Here is a 27922-nt window from a genome sequence, read left to right as displayed (position 1 = left end):
CGGAGTGTGAAGGTGAAGGATGAACCACAAGCGACTCTACGGTAAACCCAGTATCCAGAAGGTGGTGAAGGCTGACCGGATACGCTGAGCAGGACATGATGCAAGAATAAGAAGGGGCGAGGTGGTTAGACCAAGTGGAGCGTGATCTGGTTAATGTGGGATGTCCGAGAAATTGTAGAAAGGTTGCCATGGACCGAGTGAATTTTAGGAATTATGTTCATTTGGTTAGGTAAATGCGATAAAGTTCATCTGGCGATCACTGGATATCGGTCAGACCTTACCGTCAACTCCGGTTTATCATGCATTCCCGAGTTACAGAATACTCTACTGTTGTTGAATTGTTTGTGTACCAAATTCAAACATTTGGGACATGCCAAAGGGAATTTAGATTGCCGACGTAGTTCTGGGGGTCGACATCTTCTTCGAACCCTCCAAAGCTCCCTTCGGAGCTGAAATGTCACAACTGTCGCAGATGTGTGCCGTTTTATGCATCGTTTTTGAGCCATCGAGGAGGATGATTCATCCGATTAATTTGTTTCAAGAAAAGTTTTAACGTAAAGTTGGTACTATCTTGCCCCACATTACGGTGGCTATATGTGGGGTGGCACGATTAAAACGCGAGCTAAATACATCAACAAGAAAACAAAATCAAAAGCTCAAACCGAAATATAAAAAAGAGCCATCGACAGTCCGTGTGCGGCAAACAGGCCAGAAGAGCCATCCACAAACCATTCGGTGGAAGACGGTGGTCATTCCATTGCCGAAACCGGTTGCGTGTGGACGCAAAAGCACCACATTCCTGGGGCTGCAAAACGGCCATTCGTCGGTCGGGGTCCTTCTTTGCTCGCGGGCGGTTACCGTGGTCCTGCTGCCTGATTTGCCCTTCGGGAGGAAGATCTCAGGTTGACGAAAGGACTCTCTGCCCTAGATGGACCTCTGGAGTTTCTCGCGAAGGTGCCTGAAGGTGGCACTGGAGGTGGTGGCGTTGTCGATGAGTGATAATTAGTGTGCTGCTGTTGCTGGTTTACGATTTCAAGTGCATTGGGGTAAGGAGCAGTAGAGGAAAGAAAAAAAAGCCCAACACATATGGAGTTGGGTTGTTCTGCAGGTTGCATTCATCAGAAGAGAGTGAGTTCAGTTGCAGTTTAAATCTCGTCCGGAATGGACGTGATTAGCCTTGGTCGTGCGTGCGTGGGGGATTCAACTCAAGCAAAAAGTGTGATTCCGTTCTGCAATGTTTATAAACGGAACCGCTGATCGAGTTACGAGTGCCAAGTTGCTATTAGTCATATGGAGGGATTTGCAATCTTTAAATAGATCTTGCATCCCATCTTAATGATCATTAAGAACGAAGCTAAAAGCTTTAAAGTTTAAAATATCGTAGTTTAAATTAAAACCTGTCATAATAAAAAAAAGTTATTTCAATTCACAGACTCGGGGAAACGGCATAAAACCCCTAAATAGGTGGACCAGCTTTTTGCAAAAAGAAACTTGATTCACCAATGATCGAAGGAAAAAAAATCCGAACAGCAAGGAAATGCAATTAACGAAGAATTTCGGTGCATATATAAAGTGAAAACGCGTGTTTCAGTCGGATCGATTGATTTATGAGGTTTTTTGGGTATTGGCTAAGCGAAGGATCGAAATATTCGGTTAAAAAAATAGTGCAACGTTATCGCGTTGCTCAAGTAGCGGTGTTGAATCCGATTTTGTAGCTCAGCTTACTTTCAGCGGATATTTCTTTCGTCAAGTGAAATATTGTGATTTTTCAACAGAAAAAGACCAACGATATAAACGAAATCGGTAAAGAAAAAAAAAACTAGAAAATGATTGTATCAACTCAATGTGTTAACTCAAGTTTGGGTGTTTTGAAGTAATTATTTGAAGAACACCGTCCATGTGCTACGATTTCAACGGTTTATGATACAACAAAAACGGTATGTATAACGCTATAAATATTTCCTTACTTAATAATGGAGGTCTTCTTTTCAAAATTGAAATAATAATGACAAGTCAACAATATTGAAGGCTCATTTTGACTTACTTGAGGACGTGCATCAAAACAGGAAATTATTTAGTTTAGTACTATCAGCTCCAGTTTTCGAGATTGGATGGTGCAATTCTGAAAGCAAGAATGGAAGAATTTTTACATTTAGAGATTTCAATTTTGACTTCAAAGAAAATAGTAACAAAAGTTTTCTGTTGATCCTATAAATATTATATTTTAATCAAGTGGACCTTTGTTACATAGGTCAGAACATTTTGAAGTCTTCAACAAAATGGAATTAAGAAATAGTACCGTAAACTGGGGGAACTTTGATCACTTTTTTAATTCATTTTCGAATATTTTGGAAGGAGTTGCTTTTTTATAACACTAAAAAGTTTTAAAATAGTTACTGAGGTAAGGAGTATGAAACATGATCATTGATAGCAGAATGTTCAAACAACATTAGTGACTATAACTTATTTTTTGTTACAAAACCAGATTTTATGTTTCGGTGTAACTTTGATCACTATGATTTTAACGTATCTCAACATCTTCAAAATTATTCGTTTGATGCCAATTAGCAGTACATTTTTGTTTGAACTCAATTGAAATTTTTCATCGTTTTCTTTCAAAAACAAATATACTCAAAAGATGGACAATGTTGCTCCATACATTCAGGGGCAAAAGTTATAAACATTTCTCAATATTTTTTGGCCTAAAAAACAAATGAAATTGTACCTTCATGCAACTCCCTAGGTCCTCCCTCTGTTCTTATGTTCTTTTTTATTCAAACTTAACTATTTGATAGGGTTTTCAGCCATTTGTTCTATACAGGCTTCCTCAAACAAAATGTCCTTTTTTTTCAAATATTCAAAAATTATCATAGAATAACCATAAAATAACTCTATAACTAAACCTATACAAAGGAAAAAAGTCAAACTTTCATATAATATAACCCATTTGCTTCAAAATGCTATCATTTTATCAGGAGAGGTGTTTGTTTGTGAGTCTCCGAATAAACAGATATTTAAGAACTTTAAAACTACATTTTAGGTAATATAAAAAAATCTCCAACTACAAACCAAATTTTGCAACTCAATTTATAGACTTTCAAACGTGGAAAACAGTTTTCAGACATTTTTATTTCAGACTTAGTTAATAATGATTATCTGCAAAAAATTCATGTTGGTCAAAGCTACCCCGCTGATCAAAGTTCCCCCAATTTACGGTATGTCAAAAACCTAGAAATAGTAAAGACCCTTTTAACAGAAATGTCTAAAAATTGCAGAATTTTTCAAAGCATTGTATGTAAATCTCAAAACGTAAATCTTTAATTGAATCTATATTCATACATTGGGGTGGCAGCCAAATGGGTCATGTCGAATTTCGAGAGCCGACCATATACTTTTTCGTAGATTGACCTAAAAAACTGACCTGTGCAATATTCAGCTCAATCGAAATTGTATTTTATTTTAATTTATTTTTTTTATGTACACATCATTTGCAACTGTTTGAAATGATTTTTGATGAAAAATAAAAAAAAATCATGAAATGGAGGGTTAAGGAGGGACCAAAGTAAAACGGAAAATCGAAATTTTAATGCCAAATGACCTTAAAAATGCATGAAACTTCGCAATCTGGTGTTATCTTGAAAAAAAAATTTGTCGACTTAAAAATCACCAAAGGGGAGAAGGACAAAGCAAATTCGGAATATCAAAATTTGATTTTTATGCCAAATTACTTAGAATGCATGAAACGTCAAGATCTAATGTTATCCTGAAAAAAATTTTTTGGTCAAAAATAGAATTTTTGGAACTAAGTCAGTCTTCCGAAAAACGGCCGTTTATGCTTTTCTTAGTCATTTGGCTTTAAAATTAAAATTTGATTTTACATTTTACACTTCCTTTGATGATTTTTCAATTTTAAATCAATTTCGACAAATATTTTTTTCAAGAGAACACCAGATTTAGACGTTCAAAGTCAGTTGGCATCAAAATTAAAATTTTGATTTTTCCGATTTACTTTGGTCCCTAGATTTTCGGGGATTTTCGAGGGACGAAAAACCGAAACTTTGAGGACTTTCAGGAACCCCTAAATCAGTCCGCAATCAAGCAGAAATTTTATACAGGGCTGTTTTTTGAACCTATTAACAAAATGTATAGGGGAGAGTGGGGATACTTGATCCCCTTTTCTTATTTTCACCATATCTTTTTGGAAAAATTTAGCAACTCGCCGTCTTTGACATTTTCTGACAGCTTGTAACTTCAAGTTTCTATGCTCCAAAAATTAGAACGATACTTGAACCCGTTGATGAACTAGAAGCATTTTCGTGGGAGTAAAAAAAAATGCTATTTTTCTGAAGTTATGGGAGACTTGATCCCTTATGAAGGAGACTTGATCTTTTATTCAGGAAGCCCTAATATTTGTATAAAAATCAAACAAAACCCCAAGATAGAATGTTAATTGATTATTTTGGTCATGTCTGTTCTCATTTCACAATTTATAGCAGACATAAGAAGAAAATTTTATAACTTTGTCACAACGCTAATAACATTGCATACTTAAAGGCGCTATTTTTTATAAGTAAAAGAAAATTAATTATTTTTGCTCTTTTCTTCAGACAATTGTTTGATAAATATTAGTTTTTGGATCAATATTAGTAATTTCGTAATCAGCAATCATAACGATCAATTCAGAAGAAGAATATGCCGTTTGGAAGGGGGATCAACTGTACCCAACTCTAGGGGATCAATTGTACCCATAATCAACATTTTAGAAAAAAAATTCTGAAAAAAGTTGAGAGTTTTCCATTACTTTGAAAATATGGCATTGCGAACTTCATTTTACGCTCAAACGATTGATACGTTGGAAAAAATATTTTTTTCATAATTTTCCCATGTAAGGAACATTTTAAAGTGATGAAAAAAGATCTTCAAGTTACATTTTGTGAAATTTTTCAAACAAAGTTCAATTACTCAAACAATTATTTTGTTAAAAATGTTTAAACTACAAGCATTGTTATTTTGCTCATTTTGGCACATTTTTCTAGAACATTTGATCTTTGTAAGGCATACCAGTTTCGAGATATAGCTAAGGAATCAAGTATCCCCAGGGATCAAGTATCCTCATTCTCCCCTACCTATCGCCAGTTTCCAAAATTGGATCATGAAACTTTTTGGATACATCCATTGTCACCCTAATACATATGTGTATAAAAATAATTTTTGTCTGTTTGTCTGCCTGTCTTTTGAGTGAAACTTGACAGGAGTGGTCTTTGAAGGCCGTGAATGGTTTCTATAATGGTTTGAGATCCCTCCCACTCTCTGGAAAGGGAGAGGGGGTCTTCAAAACAAAGCAACATGTTAGCAAAACTCAAGAATTAATCTACCAATTGAAGCTAAATTTGTCAGGGAAGATATTTGGGAACGGAAAATGCTTTTATGAAGGAAGGGGGGGAGGGGGCATGCGATTTGTTTAATAACTACATAACGAATCGAGATAATTTAACAGAATTTGGCATGGGAGGGTATTTGGATACGAATGTTTCTTCCATACAATATGTTTTGGATAACTCGAGGACCAATCGAGAAAATGGAATCAATCTAGACATGGGAGCGAATATGTGTACAAGAAATGTTTCTCTGATTTTTTGAGACTCCCTTCTTTCTTCAGTGGGGAGGAGGTCACCTACATAATTTTTTTTAATAATTCCAGAACTTTTCAAAGAAATGGAAACAAATGGGCACTGCATCGTATTTGTAAACAAGAAATGTTTCAATGATGTTTTGAGATTTCCCTCCTTCAATTAATCAATTAGGAAGATAGAAAGGGGAGGGAAGTCTCCCATATGATTTTGGGATAACTTGAGGAATTATCGAAAAAAAAACCAAATTTCGCATGAGAGGGACTTTATTTTAATACGAAAAATATTACACGATCGAAAAATAAAAATATTGCGACACGAACGTTGCGTATCGACCCCGCACCGGAAGCGGAGGAAACAAGTAAGTTAAAAATCTTTCAACTATTTAGCGGAGGGCACCGGGGACCACGCATCCTGAAAAGGCAAACGCTTTTCAGGTGACGTCTCAATGGCGCAGGGACGAACACTTGGCCGCTTCTTTAGATATGCGCAGGGTGGTTGTACTCCATTTACCCGAAAACCATTGCCCAGAATGAAAAATCCCCAGAATTCCAATCGCCAGAAAGAACCATTCCCCAGAATTTTTTTCCCCAGACGAACCATTCGAACAGAATCTGCAGCTCGAAGCGCCAACAGTAAGTCGCATAAATGGCGTCAACTCGGAAGCGCCTTCGCTGGCTGAAATAGAAGCGGCAATCAAAACCATGAAATCCAACAAAGCACCTGGGATCGATTGCATCCCTGCTGAAATGCTGAAAGCCGACCCTGCCCTATCAGCACAAATGTTGCACCGTCTTTTCGCTGACATCTGGGATACTGCAACATTCCCGGCCGACTGGATGCAGGGTATCCTCGTAAAGGTCCCGAAGAAAGGAGACCTGACAGAGTGCGGTAACTGGCGAGGCATAACGTTGATCTGTACAACCCTTAAAGTACTCTGCAAAGTGATTCTGAACAGGATCCAGGAGAAAATAGACGCTACACTCCGACGGCAACAAGCTGGATTCCGATCTCGACGATCATGTGTGGACCACATCACAACGCTACGAATCATACTGGAACAAATCAACGAATTCCAGGACTCTCTTCTGATGGTGTTCGTTGATTTCGAAAAAGCATTCGACCGACTTAACCATGAAAACATCTGGGCGGCTCTAAGGCGACGAGGGGTCCCAGAGAAACTAGTCCATCTCATCGAAGCACAGTATGAGGCATTTTCGTGCAAGGTCTTGCACGACGGTGTCTTGTCCGAACCAATCCCGGTAACTGCTGGAGTGAGACAAGGATGTATTCTATCACCGCTACTTTTTCTAATCGTAATGGATGAGATTCTGATTGGATCGATTGACAGTGCACCGAACCGAGGATTGCCGTGGAATCCTTCAAACAATGGAGCAACTGAACGACCTTGACCTGGCTGACGATATTGTTTTGCTCGCCCAAACACAACCAGATATGCAGAGCAAACTCGACGACCTCACCGAAAGTTCCAAGGCAGCAGGTCTCAAAGTCAATGTCGGAAAGACCAAGTCGATGGAGATCAACACAGGAAATCCCTCCAGTTTCATGGTAGCTGGGCAACAAGTTGAGAAAGTGGAGTGCTTCCAGTATCTTGGTAGCCAGATTACGCCTGATGGTGGTACCAGAAAAGACATCGAAACACGGATCAGAAAGGCCCGATTTGCGTTTGCGAGTCTCCGAAACATCTGGCGGTCACGCCAGATCTCTCTACGAACAAAAATCCGAATCTTCAACTCAAACGTCAAATCCGTATTGCTGTACGGGTGCGAAACTTGGTGCACATATGAGGTAACGACGCGAAAACTGCAAGTATTTGTAAATCGCTGCCTGCGGAATATCATCCGCGCTTGGTGGCCTGGCAACTGGATCTCGAATGAGGAACTACATCGCCGGTGTCATCAAAAGGCGCTAGAAATCGAGATTCGGGAACGTAAGTGGAGATGGATTGGGCACACACTGCGAAGAGATGAAAACGAGATTTGCAGAGAGGCGCTAGATTGGAATCCAGAAGGTCATCGAAGAAGAGGCAGACCCAGAAATTCGTGGCGGCGAAGCCTAGCCGCTGAAATCCGAACTGTCGACGAGAATCTTGACTGGGACCATGTGAAGACAATGGCTCCGGATCGTCAACAGTGGAGGTCTTTTACCACGGCCCTATGCACCGGAGGATCGGCGCGGGATCATTAAGTAAGTAAGTAAAGACGAACCATTCCCCAGAAAAATTTTCGCCAGAATGTACCATTTCCCAGAAATTTTTTCACCAGAATGAACCATTTACCAGAAATTTTTTCGCCAGAAGAACCATTTCCCAGAAAATTGAAAACATTTTTCCCTACTAGAAATTAATAAAAAAAAAGGAATTGTTACAAAAAATGGGGTTTCATAACTTAATTCTTTTGCGGCAAAGCCGCAACCAACGAGGATGAAGGGGCTGAGGCGGCACAAAGCCGCCGAAGCTCCCAAATCCGAGGTGGCCGCCGACCCGCCGTCGGAAGCGGCGGCCCCATTACATTGGTCTAGGTCTGCCGAGGCTTCCTAGGTCTGCGTGAAAGCTAGGGGTGATCCCTTAGCCCCGTCCGCCACGCGACAGCGTGAAGGACAAAACGTCTTTCAAGTTCGAACGCGCAGCGTGAGGAGTCGGATACCAAAACGGTTTTTTAAAGGACCATGGTGGTAAGCATTGAATCAATTAAAGTTCCATAAACCATAAACAAAGCACAATATTGGTTCTAAAATAAATTTAGTTGGAAAATTTCAAAGTTGTAGTTTCATTTAAAAAAATCATTTTGAAGAAATGAATTTCGAATCATATGAAATTTACAAGAATTCATTAGAAAAAAAAAACAAATAAAAATACAAGAGGAAAAAATCTGGGATTTGTGCCATTCTGGGAAATGTTCCATTCTGGGGAAAAAAATCAGGGAAATGGTCCATTCTGGGAAAAAAAATTTCTGGTAAATGGTGCATTCTGGGGAATTTTTTTCTGGGAAATGGTTCATTCTGGGGTTTGATTTCGGGTATTTGTCATTCTGGGAAAAATTCATTCTGGGCAATGGTTTTCGGGTAAATGGGATACAATCGCGCAGGGTATCCTCGTTAAGGTCCCGAAGACAGGAGACCTCATGATGTGCAGTAACCACCAGTACCCTGTAAAGTGATTCTCAACAGGATCCAGAAGAAAATGTTGGCGTCTTTTCTGATTCAATCCTGCGACAGTGAAACAAGGATCTCACAAATCAATACTGATGTTATGAAATCGCTTGGTACATCTTTGTACCGGAAAATAATCACATTAACTGCTCGGAACCTTCAGCAGCACTGATTGCTTCTTCATCTGACCGTAAGTTGCGGCAAACCCGAAGCAATCGACCATGTGCTCGCTCGGCTAAAATCCCGAGTCGATGGGTGGGGTTAGAGAAACAAGAGAGATCAATAGCGCACCCATAGAAGAGGTTGCAAAAATCCAATGCCTTTTTAGCAAATCTCTGTGCCGATAATGCTCTGAAATGTGCACTGTGCCGAAGACGGTATGTTTGAAAAACCGTAACTGGCATAAGGACTCGGCTCCCAACCAAAATGATGACCACTACATTCAAGCGAAACAAGAAAAACATTTTATGGGATTTCCTTCCTATTGGATAATTCATCCCAGAAACAAGAAAATAAAAATTAAAACCACAGCGCTGTAGTGAGAATCGAACTCACATCACCAATTGTATCGTCTTGCAAGTCCGACATTTTAACCAGTGTACTATTCGAGCTTCATGCAGGACGAGGTATATTTATCATAGGCTTTCTGTTACCGATCAATCACAAAAAACGTACAACAGCGGCTTCCCGGCGTTTGGCCTCCTTTCAATGCATTCCTTTGCCTTAAGATGGAAACGGGAAAGGGAACGGGAGTGAAGGAACGGGAAACCCATTGAATGAGAACTGTGCTTTGCTTACTGCCTGCTATTACATACACACGCTACATATACACAGCTGCTAAAGCCGGGCAGCTTGGCCGGTGTTGTTTGCCTGTGAATTGAAGGAATGTTTTTGTTGTTGCTTTTGCTACATACACACGCGCAGCTTAGCCGTGTTTGCCGGTTGATTGAATTAGAAGGATGTTTTTGTTGTTGCTTTTGCTACATTCACACGCACAGTGCTCGGTTCGCTGGCTGCCTGGTGTTGGCCGGTATTTATTTCCATCCTTCTTCGGCTTGTGATGCGATGGGGAGGGACGCGAAAACGTTTTTATTTTGTTTCATTCAGACATACGCAATTCGGTTGCGCTGGGAGGTTAATGCCGGTGGGCGCAAATCGAATCAGTGCCGGTCGCGTTATCTTCTTGTACCAATGATGCTATGAAATTGACTACACGCCATTGGCACAGAGGCTGAATTTTGGGTGCGGGAAAGATCACATGTGGGATATATATGGTGTTTTCGATAGAAGGTCCAGGTCCAGCAGTTGATCGGCAGAGCTCGATTGCTCGTGTTGGCCGGTTTCATCATGTTCACCGTGGTGAAGTTGGCTAACGCGCCGTTGTACTGAAGCTGAGATTGCAGGTTCAAGTCCTGCCGGTGAGCGGTTGTATCTTTTTCGAAAAATTCATGATATTTACGGCTTCTGTTCTTTCGTTCTTTGATAGCTTATGTTTCTCTAATTCTTTCCATCAGCTACGAAAAAAAAAGGAACTCACACTTTTCTCATCGTAATGGATAAAATGTTAAGTGGATAGTTCGAGGATTACCGTGGAATTCTTAGACAGAGTTAGATCGGAATTTGAGGTAACATCACTGACTACACTGACATGACACTTAGAACAAAAATTCAATCATTTTCAATACCGCCGGCAGGTGGCGAACCTGAAAAATTTGACAAAAAATGCCCTGTAGGAAAAATGGTCCTGTTTTGCCCGATTTTATCGTAGAAACTTCGAGTTTTATTTTAAAAGTTGGGTGGCATTTCCTAACTGGGATAGCATTTCTTCAAATCGATCGATGCCACACAAATTCTGCTCGCCATACTTCAGTTTTGATTTTGAGCTTTTGATTAAAGCTAGATGTCGATTAAAGGGTGTCCACGATGTAATTGCCACACACAAAATCGATTCGCGAAATTAGAGTTTTCATCCGATTGCCATCAAATTTTCAGGGATTGAAAAATAACTATTAAACTTCATTTAACCATTTTACTTATTTACAGTCCATACGCAAATACCCACACCTTGGCCTTAACCCCGGCCATTAGATTCTACATAACCTGTGAATCAACCGTTTTTATACTTTCTTCAGTTCCTCGACTGTCTTCACTACACCTTGGGTCGTTTAAGAAGGTGCTGCTTCATAATCGCTCAGTACTTCTCGTTTTGGCGGAGCTCCGGAGTGTTGGGAGGGTTGAACATTTTCGGCACGAAATTGACCTTATTGTCCTTGGAGTAGTGGCATGAGGCCAAATCCGGCCAGAAGATCTTTCATGTACAGGTACACCTGTCCGTGCATCGTGTCTTGAGTCACGAAAGGTGCACTCCGCTTCCCGCACGTGCAGATGGCTTGCCAAACCAGGAATTTATTCGCAAACTTACTTACTGGACTTATCCTTGGCCGTGAAAACAGGTTGCCGGGGATCTGTTTGAAGTCGGCCTTCCCATATGTTTCGTCGTCCATGATGCAGCATTCAACTTTCGTCAGCATGTTGAGGTGCAACTTCCTGGCACTGGTTTTGGCTGACTTGTTCTGCTTCTCGTCGTGTACCTGGAACGTTCGAAGCCCAGCCTTTGTTTTGGCCTTCTGGACAAAACTGCGGCTTAGGTGCAGCTTCTCAGCCACATCCCGAACGGAGGCATTCGGGTTTTGGTTGAAGGCCCCAACTACGCGGTTGTGATTTTTGGTGTTGTACGGAATACTTTTTCCTTCACTTTTGGGCTTCCGATCGGTGGTCAATCGTTCCTCGAACCGCTTAATCACTCGCGACACCGTGGAATTCGCGATTCGCAACGTTTTAGCGATGGAACGATGGGAGAGATCCTTGTTCTCGTGATGAATGCGCACTCTTCTTTCGACTCAATTTCCGCGAGTTTTGATCATAGGACTTTAAAATTTGCAGGATGTAAACAATGCACTATGAACTAAATCCACCCAAATTTTCATTAAATTCTACCCGACGGTTAAAAAGTTACAGCAATTTCATAGTGTGGCAATTTCATCGTGGACACACTTTAGTGACACTGATTGCCACTAAAAATAATCCGTCCCGATGTAATCACCGGTCTTGGACCAGCTCCACGCCTTGCGGTTTCAACAAATCAATTATTTTGAAACCATACTTCCGAAACACAGTCAAAGTCAGGATCAGAGGTTTTCTTTCTTGCTCAAAGTGGGACTGTGCTGAAACGCTCGACAGAAGTAAATAACCCATAAAAGGAAACTTAAATAAACTTGCCCCAAACACCCGGCAATGAGAAATGAGCCGCTGTTCGGTCATTTATTTATTATTGATGTTGAGGGAGTTGGACAGCTAGAAGAGGGTGCAACGCGGCCGGAATAGAGGGAAAAAAACCTACAAAAAATAAATAAAATGAAAGTAAAATAAGGAGTCGACAATTTCGCCGTTTTGCGTCTGATGACGGTCGCTCGGTGCCAAACGAAAACCCTGACCCAGGACACAAAACTTTGCGTTATTGTGTCCGGCTTGTGTTCGATTTGCCGTTCTTTTGTTGACAGAGCCTGATGGCCTCTTTCTGGGTCTCGGCGAACAGGATCGAAGATGGCCGGCTGAAGGGGGATTTGGAAGAGGGTGGTGGCCGCCGTCCCCGAGGGGAAAGAAATGGCTCGCTCCGGTGTTTATTTTCATCATCCCACGTCGTCGTCGCTGCTTGCCGTCGTCGCCATCATCCTTGTTATTGCCAGCGACTTCAATCGTTGTTGGTCCATTTGTGTAGTTGGTGGGGAGAAACGGCTACCGGTTAATTACAGTACTCCGCGGTCAGGTTTTCATTAAATAGTACTTATCGGGTTTTTATTTTTTATGAAGCGGTTTGATTGAAGTTTTTCTTTTGTTTTCGGGGCGAAAATAATTTGGTGTTGCAGATATTTTACAAAATGAAGGGTGTGCGATTATCGTAAGTGCAGTGTGCCTGGTTATGAAAGATCAGACCGACTTAAGGTGGAAACAATTAAAAGATATCCGTCGCCCAACCCGTACCTAACGTGTTTTTTAACGTTTTATCAATTGTCGACGTGTAAATGTGCGGAAATTACGAATGATAAAAAAATTATATTCAAACTAGAAGATTAATTATATCATACCATGAGAAAGTCTTTCAAATTAAAGTTTTAGTTAAGCAAAAAAAATGTATAGCAAACAAATTATATGCACACACAAAGTTTGTTTACATTTCTCATTCGCTTACAATCAGAATAACTTATTGCTTATGAGGGAAGAGCTTAACAGTTGGCTTTATAACCAACAAACATTTTGGCTGAATCAAAGCGATAACTCGCTGAAAGGAAGCTAAGATAAAGCGTGATTGCGGTTTCAGCTTGTTGGCTGAATAAAGGCAAGCTAAAGTGCTGTTTCAGCGTTTACAGAAGTTTTGGTGCAGCCAATGGGAGAAGTTAAAGAGTTGATTTGTATTTTTACTTCAGCCTTTGTTCTTCAGCAAAAAATGTTTGTTGGGTAGGACATGTTTTTATAAGTATTCTGTGTAATAATCATTGGAACTTTTAAAAAAAAACCGGGGATTCGACGACAAAAAAGTTTAATTTATATCCGTTTTCGAGTGACATCCTGATTGCTGGACGGAAAGGACTTATCAGGGGTCATCTAGGTGAAGACCGTACTTGGAAGGTTACTCCAAATAAAGCTACAGGTGGAAGCTTTCTTATGCCGTTTTCGTTTTTCTCCACTAGCGCGGGGCAAAACTTTTTCTGAATAAACAAACAGAATCGTTACCCGGGACGATGCAAATATATGGTTGCTATACTCACCCTTATGTTTACCCCCAACACTGACAACTTTTACGGGGTGCAACCGCCTGCTTGAGGTTCAAATCTCGGGCAAAACTAGTGGACTTCTGAATTAATAAACGAACATAATAACAGCAGTTAGGGCAAAACTCGTGGGTTACTAGGTTGCCACTGCCAATAAACGAAAACACTATTAGAATTGAACCGAGACTGAGAAGCGTCATCGATATTTCGGAATCAAAGAGTTTTTTTGCGTCCCCAGACAATTATTTGGTGGGTATATCAAATTTGCAACACAAATATACGTGCAAATATACGTGTAAACAAATCGTATATAATGCAGCAAAACCAGTATATACGTATCATTTTGGAGGCCACATAGGTACATTAGCTCACATATTTTTGATTTGGATTGTTTTGCCGTAATAAAATCATGCAATGTATATAAATACGACAAAGAATATGCATGGTACGCACATTGTAGGTGCATATATACGAATTGTCGTAATAAAAACATGCAATGCATTCAAATACGATAAAGGATATGCATAGGCCGCACATTGTAGGTGCAGATATACGAAAATGAGTTTAAATAGCATTCATACGATATCGTCTGTAAAATAATATGCGACTTCTGGTTGTCTGGGTCATGTTCGAGACCGAACACTAGTCCTACTAGCCAGACCGGCAGCAGTTAAACGTATTCTTCCATACTTTCGAGGACCCACCGATACGGCGTTGGTATACTGCAGAAACGCGAAAACGGAAACACTCATCGCATAAGCTTATGCAGAATTTTGCTACGGTTTAAAAGGTCAATATCTGTATCGACCCTCGAATCTAATTTCGTGATCAACTAAACGTAGATAGTATGTCGTCAACAGAGTCAGAGATTGAAGCCCTGTGCCATACGACAAAGAAAGGTTTGTGATATAAACAAATCCTTCATGAATTGGTGGTTGTTCTCAAAGGAAATTTGGATAAAACCAGCCTACTGGACATTTCATCCAAAGCTTCTTTGAGAACAACTACGATATAAAATATATCGGCTTTTATTGCTCGGAAAAAGATTTGGCGATTCATATATGACCCAAGGCATTGAGTAGAAATTTCACATAAAAAGACTTTATAAAAATTAAAAAAAAAACATGTGTCTAGGTTTAAACAATTTTATGAGTGAGATTGTAAGTTATTTGCCAGCAAAATAATTTGCACGTAGCGGCTACGTGAAAAACACATGATTTTTATCCAATTGATTTTCACGTAAATGCTACGGAAAGATTATGTAAATGCGCCCCTAGACGAATTTGTGTATCATAAAAGTCACCTACATATTACGTGAATTTTCAATGAATTCAATGCGATGTGATGATGAATGCTACGTAAAATGTATTTAGTATTGACATGATTTATTAGGATTTGTTCCTTTTCTGTTTTTGTTCATAATAATGGAAATCCAACTAATTTTCTTCGAAAATAAGATTTATGTTTATTATCACTACATTAGGAAGTAACATAACTGTACACTATCACTACACTGATTTCGTTATGAAATGAATTCTCAATTCTTGGCGGAGGTGAGGGTTTATGCTCTTGCCAGCGAATTGGAACGTGAAATTCTGTAAAAATTCAAAAATAATCAAATAAATAAATAATAAATAATTTACGTTTTTAGTACCAGCAGCACATATTTCGATGTAAAAAGCGTTCAGCAACATATCGATATGACCTGACCAAATAAAACGATTAATCAAAAAATAATTTAAAAATAATAATTTAAAAATCGCAACACTTACATATGTACCTATCAATTTTCTCGAACGTATTATTAGCCAACGAATTGTCGATTCAGCTTATTTATCCTACGGCACCATATCCAGAGACAATGCTCTGAAAAATTTTCACGGCTGTGAACAAAGTCTGACTGACGATAATTTCCTTTTTAATAAAAATCTACTACTGCACGCTTGTAAAAAATGCAAAAAAAAAACATTCCCCTTAGATTTCAAGTGAAATTCATGTGCTTATTACGTAGAAGTAAAGGTGTTACTAAAAGCCACACGTAGAGTCGATGTGATGCAACAAAATCCAAGTTTACGTGAAAAATCCCATAAAATTATTTTTTCAATTATTTTGCGAGTGGGTAGAATGTTTCAGCCTTCTATAAAACTTAGACCCGACATGGCATCGTTTTCATTTCGATTCCCCAGATTTTCCCCGCGGGAATTTGATGATGACCGAAGAATAAATATTATTTAAAAAAAGATTTAAGAGGTTTCAAACACTTCGACTGTAGGTTGGAATTTTATTTTTAATATACTTCTCATCGATTCCAACATTCCAACAAAACCTTGCCTTGTTGCGTCGCGTCATTGAGTTATTGGCCTTCATTCTGCGCCGCACGTGAGGTGACGATAGTCGAGTCACTCGATTCCAGTCGAGTCGCTTTAGGTGAGGAACGTCACATCGGAAGAACTTTGGGAATTTTTTTTAGGGATTTTAATGCCTTGGTGTTATTCGTCCACTAACTTTGGGAATGGACATATGTCACTTCACTTACACCGACTATCGGAATAAGGTGACTAAAGTCCCGCGACGGTAAGGTGACTTGACTAACGTCACCTCACGCGCAGAAGAGAATAAGAGCCTATCAGATAGATTCAAAAATTTGGATGGATTTCAACATTTTTGATATTTGGAAACTGTCGTACAGTCCTGTCGTAAATCTTCAATTTCAAATACAAATTTGAAACCTTGCATACCTTGCATACGTAAACCTGATTTTTTGGAAAATATCCGCTCTTAACACAGTTGTAAACATTGAATTAATAAACTGCAAAAGACACATTCCACGCGCTTGTACCGCTTAAAAGTGATTTTTATCCGTTCGCATATCACAAAATCTCAAACTTGTCTATAATTTTGATAATTCAAATCACACAAACCCAAAGCAAAAAAAATTTGTACACATGTTTTATATGGTTTTGAAAATCATTTTCTTTTGTTGGCAAAAGTGATTAATTTGACAACTTTTACAAAATTATTAATTAAAAAATATGGATGAATTCGTTTGGAATTTTTTAGTAAGTTTTGGAGCCAAAAAACACTGCTTCATTTTGTAAAAAAAAGAATTTATTTACCTATATCCAATGTGGTTGTTTTGAAAAGCGAACAAAAACAGTCGCAAATGAGTGAATTCACGTCACAAAAAAGGGAAATTTTTTATTTTAAGAGAAAACTTTGACATTTTCTGACAAAAAAAAATGAGATCTGCTTTGAAAATGATAAGAAGATTCTAAAACACTAAATTTTATAGAAATCGGTTGGAATCCAGCTGAGTTACAACAGCGCGAATGAGTGAATTCACGTCACAAAATTTGATTTTTTGTAAAATTTAATATGGAAAATATGCTCTGAAAGCTGTTTTGACCCTCCAGATGGTCGGATTTTTATAAATCGAGAATAATTTAGTTGATTTTTTAAAAAGTTCATGATTTTCAAAGAAAAATACAAAAAGATTGATTTTTTTTTCTGTGAATCCTTAAATGAAGACACTAGTAATTTTAACGTATGATTCCTCAATATGCTTCTATTAAAGTGCCAATCAAAATAAGAAAAAAGTTAGGTGCTGATACTGAAAATTTATGATTGTAAAAGTCGGAACAACTAAATTTCGTTTTTGAAAGTGCACATTAAATTTGAAGGCTCTAAAGAATGGTTCAGTATAACTTTATATTTCGTGACGTGAATTCAGTCAACTATCCTGTTCTGTTTAAACTTAGTGAATTCACGTCACAACTTAAAATAAGCATAACTTCGTTCATTGTTGTTCAATAGAAAAGCTACGTACATCAAATTGTTGATAATTGTTTTTTCTACAACTCATTTGAAGACACCGATATTCTAATTCCACAGAGAGAACAGGAAATCAAAGTTGTATGTACTAAAGTAAAAAATAGTCAATTCTAGTGTGAATTCACGTCACAAAAGTAATCGATCACAACAAAAACAACTTAAATTTTATAATGACCAAATTATATTCATTTTGAAGGAAATTCAATTTGCCTCCGATTGCTTATTTTTTTCATTTTCAATTAAATTGGTTGACTCCTAGAATGATAACAGTGCAGAAAAGTTCGAAAAGCTATTTCACGTCACGGTGGAATGTGTCAAAATAGTTTTGAAATTGAGATGCCGATATTGCTTTTCATTTTACAAATCGAGTTTCTTTTAGTTTTGTTTAATTCCTGTTTAGAATTTATTTTTTAAATGTTTCAAGTAAGGTTTAATACTAATGAAACAAGCTTTTCCGTTTAGTGTTAATACTATCGTACACTGTAAATTTTTGCCTCGATTTCCAGCAAAAAAAATTGCTGGAAACGTTCAGCAATCCAAATTTTTGCTGGAAACCAGCAATCGGTTTTCGAATTGCTGGATTTTTCAGCATTCGGTTATGTGCTTGTCATTTTTGCTGAAAAATCAGCAATCGGTTTTCAAATTGCTGGACTTTCCAGCAATTGATCTAGTTTGCTGGAAAATCAGCAATCGAGTTGTCAATTTGGAGTTTGTTTTTGTTTCGTACGCTGAAGTAAGGTGAGATTCTATTTTACGAATTAAGGTTAAATTAATATAATTATTTTATTTTCCTCTATATTCTAGCAACCAGGCATCAAGTCAAGGGTAAGTTTTTATTGTACAGGTAGATATTCCATAGAAGATACTCATCAAAACTATTTTTACAGGTGGCGGATGATCAACATTTTGGCACAAAGCTGCCACCCCAGAGCCGGTGTGAAAGTTGTGAAAAAAAAAGTTTTTTTTTGGAAAATAAATTAATCCCTTATTGAAAATGGGAGAAAATAATTGTTTTTATTGCTTATTATATGCACAGCCAATATTAAACTTTAATTTTGAATTGAATATAAATTTCATACTAAATACTGCCGGTTGTGTTGAAAGAAATAGCTGGTTTCCAGCAATCTGGATTGCTGATTTTCCAGCAATTTGAATTGCTGGAAACCAGCATTAACGTTTGCTGTTTTTTCCAGCAATTTAAATTGCTGGAAATTTTGCTGGAAAGTCAGCGGGACAAAAACCAGCAAAATTTTGCTGGTTTCCAGCAAAAAAAAAATTGCTGTGTATACAATATATCATCAAAAACCCCTCTGGACATGCAATTTTCAGTCAAAATTTGGCCTTGTCGGTACTTGAATCCATACCGACAATCCTCACCTAAAATCGTCACCTGAATGCGACTTTTCTCACCCACGGTGACTACGAGAATAGGGAAAGAACTCACAAAGTTCATCCAATGTGACGTTCGTCACCTAAAGCGACTCCTGAAATCGAGTAGCTTGGGTGACTTGACTATCGTCACCTCACGCGCGGCGCAGAATAAGGGCCAATATAATTGTTGTCGGTCCTTCAACGTGACTTTGACTGACCGACCATTCCACAGGACTCTTTTAGCAGTATTACTACACAATTGTCATTTCTACAACGTCACGTAACACAGGGGATTTCTTTCCTGTATTTTATCGACTTCCTGAACACTCGAAAGAGAATTCCTTCGAATTTCAGAAACAATTTATTGTCACAAGATTCGCCATGGAAGGCACCATTTCTTCAGAAACTTTCTTTTTCTTTTCGCAAATAACAAAAAGTAAAATTTTGTTTAGTGGATCAAAGACAAAAAATTAAACATGAAACCTCGTACCGGAAACCTCATGGTCGAACTTCTCGGAAAAGTGTTCTTCCTCCAAGCAAAATGGTTTGTTCCAATGGTTACCGTACAAAAAATGGCACTAACAGCTCCATCAAGAAAGATGGTTCTCGGATGTCACATTACTTGCATTTTTGCGCTGTTATTGTTGTTGTAGTACCGTTTTACCGGTATGAAATGTGAGGGCAAGCCGACACTACTCAATTACAAACGAAATTCACGGCAGTCAGCACCACCGGTAGGAATTTACATTTACACCAGCAGAGGGTCACCGGAATGAGCAGGACGAATCGGCAGCAAATTGATGGGAAACCGCATCGTTGCTCGATTCGATCGAAATGCGATACATTGTTGCAGTTTATTTTTTTCTTTTGATCAATGTGCCAGTTGAGGGTATGACTTGAATTTTCTTTTGGCGCACCTGTAAATTCCAATTTTAAAATTCCAAACCGAGGTTCAGCTTAACAGAACTGGTTTGAATCCTTCGAAAATTCAACCTGAGAATTAACTATAGCTCGAAATTACTGGACTTTAAATTTGAGCAGGTGTACAAAAGTCAGAAAATGATATTGATCGGTAAAAGGTGGGAGGTAAGAAATCTAGCTCTGGAAGCGAGAGAAAATGTGTCATTGGCCGAGCATAATCGAAGTGACCGAGCATAAAATAGTCGTGTCCAAAGTATTAAGAGCATTTTTCCCTCTTGACATCGTAACAATTTGCGACCGGCATGAAACGTCCAAAGGCGTCCATTACAGGGTGAGCCTGAACACTCCTTTTTTTAATTCAAAAATTTCAAGTTTTCCCAGTGTAAATATTTTTTCGGGTTTCTTATAATAAGTTTCATCTTAATTTCAAGCATAATTATACTGGAATTTGGCACGAATCATCACAAAATTAAAATGAACTAATAGAAGAACCTTAAGAGTTATAGAAAAAAAATGTAAATGTCTTCCACATACTACACAGTTTTGTTAAAGCAGTTTCAGGGCTTGTGATATAGCTCAGTTGGCAAGTCTGTTGTCTTCTGAGTCGATGTCCGCGAGTTCGAGCCCAATAGTAAACATCGAATGCAGTTGTACCGGATAGTTTTTCAATAACGATCCGCCAACTGCAACGTTGATAAAGTCGCGAATGCCATAAATATGGTAAAACGACTATAATCGAAACAAAAAAAAAAGCAGTTTCAAAATTCGAATTTTGAGCGACGTTGCCGCCAGAAGCACATGTTACAATTTGTTCGGTACTTTTTACCGAACACCCTTTATTATGGACGACCCGTTTTGCCGACTCCTTACATGAAATTTGACAAACAATTTAGCCGCCGACCGTGGCCTAGAGGATAGCGTTTCAGTTTTCTAAGCCACAGGTTATGAGATCGAGTCTCGGTCACTGCATACATAGTACTTTTTCTGTGGGCTGGTGGTTTTAGCATTAGTAAGATGCTAACCATTATATCATTGAAAGATGCACGCTTTAGTCATAAGTATAATTTAGATCTCTTCAAAAAAACCTGAAGTTTCACTGAGATCCTATATGTGTGTGTTCAATTTAAAAAAAAAATCACACACACTTGTCTGTCGCTAAGGTACGATTCCATCTAGATAAAAATCATGTCTGTAACATTTGCAAAGCTTAGCGAGCAAAATCTTATGGTTGACACGATCGAAGGCTGATTTCATATCGGTGTATATTGTACCGATTTTGTAACCTTTTTCCATGGCGGCATATTAGCCCTAGCAAACAAAAAGCAAATAAAAAAAACATTTTCCCCATGCATTTCAGAGAGAATGACATGCAATGCGTTAAGTCAGTGCTAATGAATCTTCCGGGAAAAATCCTTGTTTATCAGTATACAAGTAGGATTTTGCTTTGTAAAGTCTGTTTCACATAGAATCTGATCGGATAAAATAGATCATTTCTCCGCAAAGAAATAACGTACAACAAAAGTAAAAACGTCATTTTTTAGGGTTTTTATTGCACTTTAAGTAAAAAATACATAAAAATCATTCGTCAGCTTTTCGGATGAATTTTCGAACTGTTTTTGTGATACCACCCATCATTTTTTTGCACAGTACTGCTGGTAACCTCATTCGCCATCTTGTTCCACCACTTTTGCATTTGAGCGGGTTTTTCATGGTTCTGCCACATTTCTTCAGTTTGCTCTTAAATATTGCCCAATATTTCTCGATGGGACGAAAATCCGAACAGTTTGGTGAGTTGATACTTTTTTCAACAAAATCGATCTTGTTCTCCTTATACCACTGAATGACATCCCGGCTGTAGTGGCAGCTTGCCAGGTCCGGCCAGAACCTCACCGGTCCTTTGTAGGACCGAATGAATGGCAAAACCCTCTTCTGGAGACATTCTTCTTTGTAAACATTCCCATTCATTGTGTTCCCCCCAGTGATCTTAGTCTTCTTCCCACAACTACAGATCCCTTGCCAAATCATCAACTTACGAGCAAGTTCTGCGAAAACAAACTTGAATCTACCCGCAACATTCCCTTTACGCTTCGCAAGTAAAATTTGTTACCGGGTATTTGTCCAAAATCCATTTTGACGTAAATTTCGCCGTCCATCGAAATGCATCCGTTGTACTTGGTCAACACTTTCTCGTACAACTTCCTTGCCCTGGTTTTGGCAACCAGGTTTTGTTTCAGCGTCCTGTTGGGGTGTTTGCTTGCATGATACGACCGCAAGCCTGCTCGCAAACAAATTCGTCGAGCTGTACTGTGGTTCGTCTTGAACTTTTTCGCCAAATCACGCAAGGAGATTCCAGGATTATTGTGAACTGATTAAATTACCTTTGCTTGCAGCTTCCGGTCATATGTTCCATTTTTACGCCTGGTTTGTTTTGCTCGATCCACCGTAAGGGTCTCCCGGTAACGTTGCAGCACCGAATTTACAGTCGATTTTGGATATTTCAGGAATTTCGCGATCTTTACCCCTGACCACGTCGGTTTCTCTACGTAAGTGTGCAGAATTTTCTCTCGCCTTTCGCGTTCCATCGCCGATAACTTTTGACTGACTGCTCCAATCTTGATGAAATTTTCACCACTAAGTATACAAACCATCCGAATCAAAATACTGTCAATAGATTTGCGATGTGACAACTAGGGCGCTGCAGTAAATGAAAAAATGCGACCAGATTTTATGTAAAACAGACTTTACATGTAGCTTTTCGATAGTAGAATTTCAAATAGTTTTGACCCTGCCCAAAACGAAGTAACTCCTTTGTAATTTTTTCCATCCTACTTGTTGTTGATACCACCAATCGACCGATAACTGTACCCTTAAGAAAGGTAAAAAAGATATCGCCACCCATGGCATCACGGGTTTGATGGAAGGATTAATCGAATCGGTTTGCACACCCTCCATTAAAATATACAGGTTCCTACTACAAATGAGCACATGTTTCCCTCGACGATGTATCGAACACTTCATTTATCATGTTTCCTTTTCCCTTTTCTCCCTTTTACAGATGAAGACTGTGCCGCTTTTCCTAAGGATCCTGCTGCAGCAACAGCTGATCATTGGTCTTCTGGTGTCCTCGGTGCTGAACGGAGGAGCTGGTGGAGGAGGAAGCGGGCTGGTCGCTGCTGCCGGTGCCCTATCGTCGACGATGGTCGCCGCGGCCAAATATCGGCGGCACACCGACAACCTGCTTATCACCCGGTGTCGTTCCAAATGTACGAACACATTCGACAAAATGACGGTACTTTTTCACCCTGAATATAATCCCTCTCATTTCACTGATTGTGACCGTATTTGGGTTGTGTGTTTTCATATGCAGGGGGTTCAAAAAGTTCGATTACACTTTTTAACAAGTTGTAGTGAAGCCATAGCATATACGTACATCAAATATTTTTTAAGAATTATCTTTTTTTATCATTTGACAAACTTTTCGTAATGTTGAAGAGTCCACTTTCAGTAGGTATTCGTTTTTTATCGGCCTTTTCAACGACAAGTACTGTTACAGGAGAAAAAGAAAAACATTGTTTGGACCAAATTGAATGGCTCCCAGTTTCTTCAAATATGACTCCTTTGGCTTAATTCTCAGAATTAAGAATTCCTACAGAATCTTTGGAAGAGGAACTGTCACAAACAAGTTTTAATCTTGTTGAAGCTTATGAACTTCTAAAATGACTTTGATCTATTCATCATTTCAGGTCTGGCAAAAGTTGTGAAAAATGAGGTGTTAGAAGTGAGATGGGAGAAGTGAGATCATCCCAGTCTCTCTTTTCATTTCTCACTTGAGAAGTGAGACGTGAGAAGTGAGAGACTTCTCAGTTTCACTTTTCATTTCTCTTCTTCTTCTTCTTCTTAGTTTTGACGATATGGCCAGAGAATGCTACTCTATAACACCACTAACTTTTCATTTCTCATTTCTGTTGTCTCAATTTCCACTTCTCACTTTTCATTTTCCACATCTCACTTCTCACATCTCACTTTTAATTTTTTTTTTACTTCTTACTTCTCTTTTTCATTTCTTACTTTTAATTTCTCACGCCTTATTTCTCATGTCTTCGCCTCACTGCTCACGTCTTACTGTCATTTCATTTCTTACTTGCCTTCATGTTGAGTTCAAGAGCTTTCCTCCAGTATGCCGCAAGTCTCGATCCGATAACTTTGAATGTTTCCGTTCCGGAACCGGCCAGATTTGCAATGGCCACGACCCGGTGTCCACAAATTGCTTCTCATATTGATTCTTGTTTCTTTGATGTTTTTGTTCAGCAACCGGTCAAATTAGCCATGGCCACAACCCGGTGTCCCCGAATCGCTTCTACTATCGATTCCCTTCACGTAAACATCAAGAGCTTTCTTCCAATATGCCGCCATTCTCCATTCCATAAGTTTGACATATTTCTATGCGGAACCGGCCAGTTTGGCTGTGGTAGGGTTACCATACATACTCTTTTAAGAGTACATGTACTCTTTTTCGATCGAGAAATGGGCGTACTTTTCTTTTTGTGAAATTTCACCAAATGTACTCTTTTTTTTTTTGTTGGAAGACATTTAATCAGAAAAACCTATGTATATCTTCCATTTTATGAGGTTGTATCACATTTTATGCAAAAACTACGAAAGGAATAACAGCTTACAATAAATTACTTCAACATCTTGTTTTCATTAACATGCATATTTAGTCGTTATATAAGCGCCTGGTACACAATTAAGTTAATATGCTTAAATGCGCACAAATCTCAAAAAATGATTGTAAACGAAATGTACGCGTCAATAATTAAAAAATGGATTGTTTTATAACTTTTTTTGTGGTTTTTCTGCATCATCAACATCTAAATACTGTTATCTTTTAGAATAATCAACTTTTGCATAACCTAAAAAAATTGACAGAATTTGATTGAATTGAAATATCTCGGTATCTAATTACAGTAGAACCCCGTTTATTCAAGGTAGTCGGGGCCTCCTCAGATAATACGAAATATGTACATCCTTTTCCTTCTGTTTTGCATATCACAAGGGCGCAAAACTCGATAATTAAATGGATTTTGCAACAACCTGATGGCTGGGAGCTCAGATTACTGGAGTTATGTACTTTCTCCTGATTTTTTGGGTAAATGATATCAATGTACTCTTTTTGGTGTTGTGGGATCTGGTATGGTCACTCAGTGTCCTCGAATCGCTTCTGCTATCGATTTCTCTATGTTGAGGCACAGAGCTTTCCTCCAATATCCCGCCAGCTACGATCCGATATCTTTTTTCTTCTCTTTCTCCTATTTCTACTCGCCGATGGTTTTTTCAGCACGACTCGGAACTGCGTTATCGACTAACTCCTGTTATGGTCCAGTTACTGAGACTATATGACCAGCGTATCTGTTTATACTCCGTTGAGTTTCTAATCTTTTTACACTCCGTAGAGATATTTTGCATTCTTTTACACTCAGTAGAGTTTACAATTTTCGTTACATCGTTACATTTCGTGGTATTAGTGTTCATTTTACCTACTTACGATGACTTACGCAATTTCCTTAATCTAGGTTTCAAAATTACCTAGGTTACCTAGTTAAAAAAATTCCTTAGCCTAGGTTGGTGGGATTCAATCCCTGGACCTCTGGTTTATAAACCAACGACGTCCACCATTGGGCTAAATAACCACCCCAACCGATACCTTTCATGTGATTATCCCGGAAGTGCTTATTTTTATATTTTTTAATAGCGACAGATACATGTTATGAACAAATAATGCCGGAATTCCTCAGTAACGAAATTTGTCTTAATCGTTTCGAGTGTGCGATAACGATAAACATTTATTTTATTTTGTCGAGAAAAGTTCGAGAAGAGACAATGATAAGATTAATGTTTTATCTAACAAAACTCATTAGTTGATTTGATTATGTGATGTAACTTGAACTTGGCAAATTAATCTATCTAATCTCAGCTAATTCTTCCTCTTCTTTTCATAACTTCGACAGTGCGAGAGTTCCTGCATCCAGGACTATCTGGAAAACTCCTCCTACAAAAAGTACGGCGATTGCCCTAAGGACTCCCTAAATCGACTGGAGACCGGATTGTGCTTCAACACCTGCAGCAGCATCGATTACCACTGTCCAGGGGTGGAAAAATGTTGTGCCCATTCGTGCGGCATGAGTTGCCAGGCCCCGGTCGGACTGGACAAAGTGCGTGGCTTACCGCCTTTACCGCATCACGTAACCCTGCAGGAAGCGGGCCGCAGATACCGGATGGCGGAAATCCAATGGGACATTTCGCTGGAGGAAGATATCCAGTCCAGTGCGATCTATTTCGTGGTTGAATCCCGGCACCACATTGGGGTTAGCTTTGCCGAACGCAAGCTGGAGGATGATTGGCAGAACCACACCCCGATGGTTATCTATGAGTTGAAACGACCCGGAAGCCAGAAACGGTACGTCGGAGAGTTGAAGCTCAAGCCTGGTCGATGGTATCAGGTCCGAGTGGCTGCTGTCAATGAGATGGGAACTCGGGGTTACTCTTCGGTTTCCAAGGAGTTTCAACTGAGTAAAAGTATAAAATTGTTCATGGGAAAGGTATTGTGAAATTTATAATTTTCTTTACATCTAGCAGAACCAAATCCTCCGCAGCCTCCGAGGAATCTCACTCTTGGGGCACTGATGCCTAGCTTAAACGGCACTTACTTTCGAAAAATCTACTGGATGCTGCCACGATCGGACCTTCCGGTAGAGAAGTTCAAAATCAGCTGGAGCCTATACTTAAATGCAAGTAGCGGTGCACGGATGGGTAATTCATCGCTTTTCAAAGAGACAGCAACCGTTTCAGCTGTAATTATACAGTCATTTCCACAAACGTCGAATTTCTTTGAAGAAACCCTATTTTTTGTTTCCTACAGCCTACCAGACATTACGAAATCAGAGGACTATTGCCGAACAGTATATACTACCTACAGATTCATGCCATTAGTGTTTACGGAAAAAGGCGACTCAAATCTATGGCCACCAATGAGCTGATGGATACAACTGTGAACGCTAACGGAGTCGGAGTCGATGTACCTTCAGCCAATCTGGACAATATGCTGATGAGCGATGCAAGGTAAGACGTCGTTTCTGTTGTGTCAAAGTTCCAACGCATCACTCTTTGAAAAACCGATGGAGCATTTTTTAAACCAAACAGGATGCGAGTAAATTCGAAATGTCTGGTTTTTCTTCGTTTCAGCTACCCGCGCCGTACGAAATCGGGTCCCACGTCGCTGGGGTTGAACTATAAATTTGTTCCTCGAGAAGGGGGCCTCTCGGTACGTCTCAGCTGGCCCGATAGGGGTGCAACTAGCCGTTATCGGTTGCATCTGTGTCGCGGCTCCCGGGAATGTCTCACCAAACCGATGGCGGCCAGCTCTCACGATGTCACGATTGTCAAGGTATAGTTTAATGCCGTTGAATTCCCAAAAAAAACAACACTCTAATAACTTTCGAAAATTACAGAAAGCTTCCTACGAATTTGCGCGGCTTGATTTCGACACCAAATATACGGTTGGACTGCGTCACAGTCGAAAAAATCGTCCGCTGCAGCCATCGGATCATCATACAAAAGAACACAATCACCATCATAATCACCAACACCACCAGAACCACAATCAACTAGCAACGGGGTACGACAATGTCCGGACATTTACGACCCCGAAATGTGAACACTTCCGCCGGAACCATCCCAATCTGCAGCTAGAATGTGCTTAATGGAACGCCTATCCATGCCGGTTCGTGTAGCAAAAATACAAATCCACTCTTAGTAGACGATTTTAATTTGTTGTAAGAATTAGAGAAGTGTTTTTTATTATTTAGTTTTAGTTTTAATCGTATGCTGCCATTGTAAAGTATCTTAACATTGATCCTTAGCAAAAGAGAAGGAAAGAGGGAGAAAAATTAACACGGAAGAACTTTACACTAATAAATAAAGACAGCTTGAATTTATGTGCCGTACTGTACACTTATGGTAGTTATTTCGGAGTTATTCTAGCTTCCCTTGCTTAACCTCATTTAGATGACGTCCAACTATGATTTGTGCCCATTGGTCAGAATAGTAGGGGAGAGTGGGGATACTTGATCCCCTTTTCTTATTTTCACCATAAGTTTTTGGAAAAAATTA

At 39.2% G+C, this 27922-nt stretch overlaps 2 protein-coding genes across 6 annotated transcripts in view; one reads left to right on the top strand and one right to left on the bottom strand.

The window, feature by feature from the left end:
• Positions 1–716: 716 nt before the first annotated feature.
• Positions 717–27756, top strand: LOC129737648 (anosmin-1). 5 transcript variants are annotated; one of them, XM_055728818.1, is made up of 8 exons: positions 717–1128; positions 1776–1937; positions 22809–23042; positions 25762–26329; positions 26387–26604; positions 26673–26872; positions 26996–27197; positions 27262–27756. In XM_055728818.1, exons 3-8 carry the CDS (start codon positions 22809–22811, stop codon positions 27511–27513), a joined length of 1674 nt encoding a protein of 557 aa, XP_055584793.1. In that variant the 5' UTR covers positions 717–1128; positions 1776–1937; the 3' UTR covers positions 27514–27756. The 5 variants fall into 5 exon arrangements, with proteins under 5 accessions (XP_055584793.1, XP_055584789.1, XP_055584805.1 ...); XM_055728814.1 differs by having other exon boundaries at positions 1732–1937; XM_055728830.1 differs by having other exon boundaries at positions 717–1937; positions 25762–26323; positions 26390–26604.
• The window catches only part of LOC129737674 (WD40 repeat-containing protein SMU1), a 33229-nt gene continuing 7337 nt past the window's right edge, over positions 2031–27922 (bottom strand). Inside the window, exon 4 of the mRNA XM_055728843.1 lies at positions 2031–2122. The gene's annotated coding sequence lies outside the window, so the exon portion shown is untranslated. The remainder of the gene's footprint in view (positions 2123–27922) is intronic.

The sequence above is a fragment of the Uranotaenia lowii genome, chromosome 1, assembly GCF_029784155.1.
Source record: "Uranotaenia lowii strain MFRU-FL chromosome 1, ASM2978415v1, whole genome shotgun sequence".
Classification (NCBI taxonomy): Eukaryota; Metazoa; Arthropoda; class Insecta; order Diptera; family Culicidae; genus Uranotaenia; species Uranotaenia lowii.
The sequence above is the reverse complement of the archived record's forward strand: the minus strand, read 5'-3'. Positions and strand labels throughout refer to the sequence as shown.

Bases quoted from the DNA above. Each gene is read 5' to 3' on its own strand.
- LOC129737648 (XM_055728818.1), top strand. From the start codon at position 22,809: ATGAAGACTGTGCCGCTTTTCCTAAGGATCCTGCTGCAGCAACAGCTG. The intron at 23,043-25,761 runs GTACTTTTTCAC...TAACTTCGACAG, and splicing joins ACACATTCGACAAAATGACG to TGCGAGAGTTCCTGCATCCA. The intron at 26,873-26,995 runs GTAAGACGTCGT...TCTTCGTTTCAG, and splicing joins ATGCTGATGAGCGATGCAAG to CTACCCGCGCCGTACGAAAT.